This window comes from Nestor notabilis, unplaced genomic scaffold (assembly GCF_000696875.1).
Source record: "Nestor notabilis isolate BGI_N333 unplaced genomic scaffold, ASM69687v1 scaffold15031, whole genome shotgun sequence".
Taxonomy (NCBI): Eukaryota; Metazoa; Chordata; class Aves; order Psittaciformes; family Psittacidae; genus Nestor; species Nestor notabilis.
The window spans coordinates 17,381-21,679 of NW_009915845.1; the positions used below are offsets into that span (position 1 = coordinate 17,381).

Here is a 4,299-nt window from a genome sequence, read left to right on the forward strand (position 1 = left end):
TGCGTTGGCTGCCCCATCCCTGGCAGGGTTCAAGGCCTTGAGAAGAGAAGGACCGAGTCTTGGGCAGCATGGTCTAGTGTGAGGCATCCCTGCCCATGGCAGGGCCTTGGAACTAGATGGTCTTGGCACTCCTTTCCAACCCAAGCCATTCTGTGAGTCTGTGATTCTATTGTCCTTCTTGCTGACTATAAGTTGGGGTTGGATGCTTGTCTTAGACAAGACATTTCACCTTTAGATTACACAACCTGGGTTACGAGTTAAATCTAGTAGGAAGAAGCTAAAATTAAGGTCTCCAAGGGACAAATTCTGTCTTTGGGTGCTGTCATCATTCAGAGCAACCCCAGTAGGATCCATCTTACCAGCTTTATTCAGTGCAGCTGGAAAGGTGCCTGCTGTGTGGAGAAAGTCCCCGTGGCCTTCACTGCACTGTTTTCCCCCTCTGAAGAGCCACAGGACATTTTCCACTAGTTTTGGGGTTATCTAAGTGTCAGTTGGACCTTAATATCTATAGCAACAGGCAGAGTCCCAACCTCTGTCATTGTGCTTGGGGACAGGCTGCATTGGGTTTCTTTGTTAGCATAACCAAAATGAGTTATTGGAGAACTAGCTGAACCCTAGGAGCTGTGATTTAGGATGGCTCCATCCCATAACCCATTCATTCTCATAACTGCATAAACCATGACGGGGGTTATTTGAGGGTATATTGTGGCTCTGGAGACCACGAGGCATTGCAGAGAGGGAAAAGCTCCAGCTCCTGTGAACCCGGCCCTACCAGGAATGTTTTCCTTCTTTTCATAGAAGAATGGTCTTATTTGTGACTGGGGATTTTGTGTCATGGCCCATGATGTTAAATAGCACTGCTGAGCTGTGCTTCCTTCTGTTGGCTGGAGGAGATGAGGGGTCATCGGGGCAAAAGCAAGACATGGCCAAATGGCCCAAAGCCACTTCTCTGTCCTTTCCTGAGGAACTCCTCTGTCCCTCTCTTGACCCTTTCTTCTCTGACCTTAAGTAAAGAGACACCATGGCTGAGGTCAAGTCCACCAGACGACTGTGTCCTACCATAAGGATAAGGATAAAGGGGATCCTACAAGATCACCAAAAGCAGCATCACACAAGAGCAAGGGAGGACTTGGGCTTTTTGGAGCTGCCATTTTTACCCAGATCTGGGAATGAAAGTGGTGAAGTCACATCCAAAGTGCCCCGGGCAGGGACACCTTGCACTAGAGCAGGTTGCTCCAAGCCCCTGTGTCCAACCTGGCCTTGAACACTGCCAGGGATGGGGCAGCCACAGCTTCTCTGGGCACCCTGTGCCAGCGCCTCAGCACCCTCACAGGGAAGAGCTTCTGCCCCAGAGCTCATCTCAGTCTCCCCTCTGGCAGGTTCAAGCCATTCCCCTTGTCCTGTCCCTACATCCCTTGTCCAAAGCCCCTCTCCAGGTCTCCTGGAGCCCCTTTAGGCCCTGGAGCTGCTCTAAGGTGTCCCCTTGAGGAGCCTTCTCTTCTCCAGCTGCCCCAGCCCAGCTCTCTCAGCCTGGCTCCAGAGCAGAGCTGCACATTAATGTGGCATCCCTCAGACGTCTCTGAGATGAGAAACTGGCCTTGTCTCTCCAAGGAAACTTGAGTTCAACCACTTGTTTACTCACAGCTTGGCTGGACCCTTGAGTCCTTTGTCAATGATTAAAAGTTCAACTAATCCAGAAAGCCTAGAGCAGCAAATGCCATCCGGTGGGTGAGGAGATGCCAACTCAACCAAGGCAGGGGGGAGGAGATTCCCACCCCTGTTCACCTCAACCCGAGCCCACTGAGCTCCTCAGAGCAGGAGAGCCAGGCTCTGTGGTGTCAGGTATTAACTGTCCTGGCAGCTTGGGAACAGAGGTTGGCCTCTGGCAGGAGGAGAGGGAAGAAGTGAACAAACACTGGGACAATATAGGTGGGAGGATTAAGTTTCTGTGTTAAACAGTTTCCAGAGTGGAGATTTTCCAGGTTTAGAGTCCAGGGGCCTGACCTAAAGCAGAAGAGACTCTGCCCAAGTCTCCTCTGCCACAGATCATAGACTCATAGAACAGTTTGGGTTGAAGGGAACCTTCAAAGCTCATCTAGTCCAAACCCCTGCAACGAGCAGGGACAGCTTCAAATAGGTCAGATTCCCTTCTCGGCCTTGTACGAGCTCTTTGGTTCCTCTCTAAGTTCTGGCCATGTCATCCAAATGTGAGCAGACACTATGACAAAATGGGGACCTTCTCTCTCCTCCTTTCCCTATGTCTGGAAGGAGCCCAGTCTACAAAGCTAATAGAGGCAAATAATTCACCTTGGTCACTGAGGTGCAATCAGCACTACTGGAGGGGAGGACTCTTGCAGAACCATCAAGCAGAGCACATTGGGATGTCTCCTAGGGAGGGTTTTTAAGGTGTCTTATCACAGATGAGCTCCCATTGAAGCAGTTTGCACAGCTCAGTGGGTACCCTGAGTTCAACTCTTCGTTATCAAGGAGGGTGCTGGGACCTTGGGTTACAACCAGGCTCTGAACTTGCTGTCACCCCTTCTTCTTACCACGCTGCACACATAGAGCCGGTCATTTAGTGGTTTCCAACACACCCGAGCACCTCACTCCCTGCCTATAAATCACACAGAGATGAAAGGCTGTTTGGAAGCAGAAGATGGATGCAGGAAACATTGATGTACACTAAAAGGACTCGAAAAGGAGCTAAAGGTGGCAGGGGCCCCAGGCACTTAGTAACTCAGCCATCTGCCCCTCTTCCTGCTTAGGTCCCTCTGCAGTGGGCAGTGGTGGGACTCTTGTTTGTCCATTCCTCTCATTAGGAGCAGGCGCTTGAATGGGCACATGTGTACAGTCAACAGAGCCTTAGGAGAGCAGGGAAATTAGCCATGATGTAAGAAAGCAAAATGCACCCTCATGATTAACCTGTGGTTCTGGCTGCTTCCAGGAAAACACATGCACCATTAGCTGCTCCCGGAGGAGGAGGATGGGAATGGGGTGCTGGGCTGGGTGACATGGTGAAAGGCACAGGGCTTTGGTTCTTCTTGAGCACAGGGGCTGTTGAGTTGAGTGGAAGTTCATGGTGGCTCTGTGGTGGTGAACCTTGGCAGGGTTCATCCTTCCCTGGTGCTGTGGGCATCCTCGGCACCCACGAGAAGGGTACGAAAGCATCAGCATTCAGTCTTGACTGCTTGTGTTTGGTTGTACATATGCTGGCTGATGTTGGCAGGCAGGGTCTTCTCAGTGGCATCGCTGGAGGGCAGCTTTGTCCCAGCAGCCCCTCTCCTCTGGGAAGTCCATAGCAAATGTAACCCACACAGTCCAAACCCTGGTTGTCCCTTATCTCCCTTTAATCATCCCCTCCTCATCTGGGGTCTCTGTTCTCCCATGTAGGATCTTCCAGGCTTCAAACCACCAGCAGATTGGCCAAGCATTTCATACAGCTGCTCAGCCAGCCCTTCAGGGCTGTGCCTGCAATCCATGCCCTTCATGTCTACACACTGGACAAGGGTATTCCCCATTCCCTCCTCCTGATAAAATTGCAGCAACCTTGGGCAGACATCCAATCATACCATCATAGGATCATAGAATCCCAGGTTGAAGGACCTCAAGGATCATCTGGTCCAGCCTTTCCAGGCACAGCATGACCCAGACTGGGTGCCCAGCACCCTGCCCAGCCCAATCTTAACAGTGTCCAATGCTGGGGAGTCACCACTTCCCTGGGGAGATTATTCCAATGGTTGGTTGATCTCATTGGGAATGATTCCCTCTTGTGTCCAGTGGGAATCTCCTCAGCAGTAACTTGTGCCCATCACCCCTCGGCTTTCCCATGGGACTCCTTGTCCAAAGGGAGTCTCCATCTCCTCTGCAGCCCCCCTTTAACTCCTGGCACATGGGATCAGGTCTCCCTGAGCCTGCTCTTCTCCAGCTGAACAGTCCCAGCTCTCTCAGCCTTTCCTCACACGCTGCCCAGCCCTTGGACCATCTTTGTGGCCCTTCTCTGGCCCCTCTCCAGCCCATCCACAGCTTTGCTGTGCAGCAGGACCCAAACTATGCTATGGATCCCCCTCCAAGGATCCCCCATCTGCTCTCCACAGCCAACGCTCCATCACCACAAGGTGACAGCTCTAACTCTTGGCCCCTTTTTGCTTCCATCCCTGTGTGCAGCTGGTGAAGACAGTGGAGCTGGACCCGAGGCAGAACTACCTGATGGGGTTTCACCCCCACGGGGTCCTGGCGACAGGAGCCTTTCTCAATTTCTGCACAGAGGCATCGGGCTTTTCCACGCTCTTCACGGGACTC

General features: G+C 52.2%; 1 protein-coding gene across 1 annotated transcript in view; it reads left to right on the top strand.

Annotated features, from left to right (window-relative positions):
• The window catches only part of MOGAT2 (monoacylglycerol O-acyltransferase 2), a 22,076-nt gene that overhangs the window by 11,831 nt on the left and 5,946 nt on the right, over positions 1 to 4,299 (top strand). The window contains exon 3 of the mRNA XM_010024309.1: positions 4,165 to 4,298. Within this exon, the coding sequence (XP_010022611.1) occupies positions 4,165 to 4,298 (134 nt within the window). The remainder of the gene's footprint in view (positions 1 to 4,164; position 4,299) is intronic.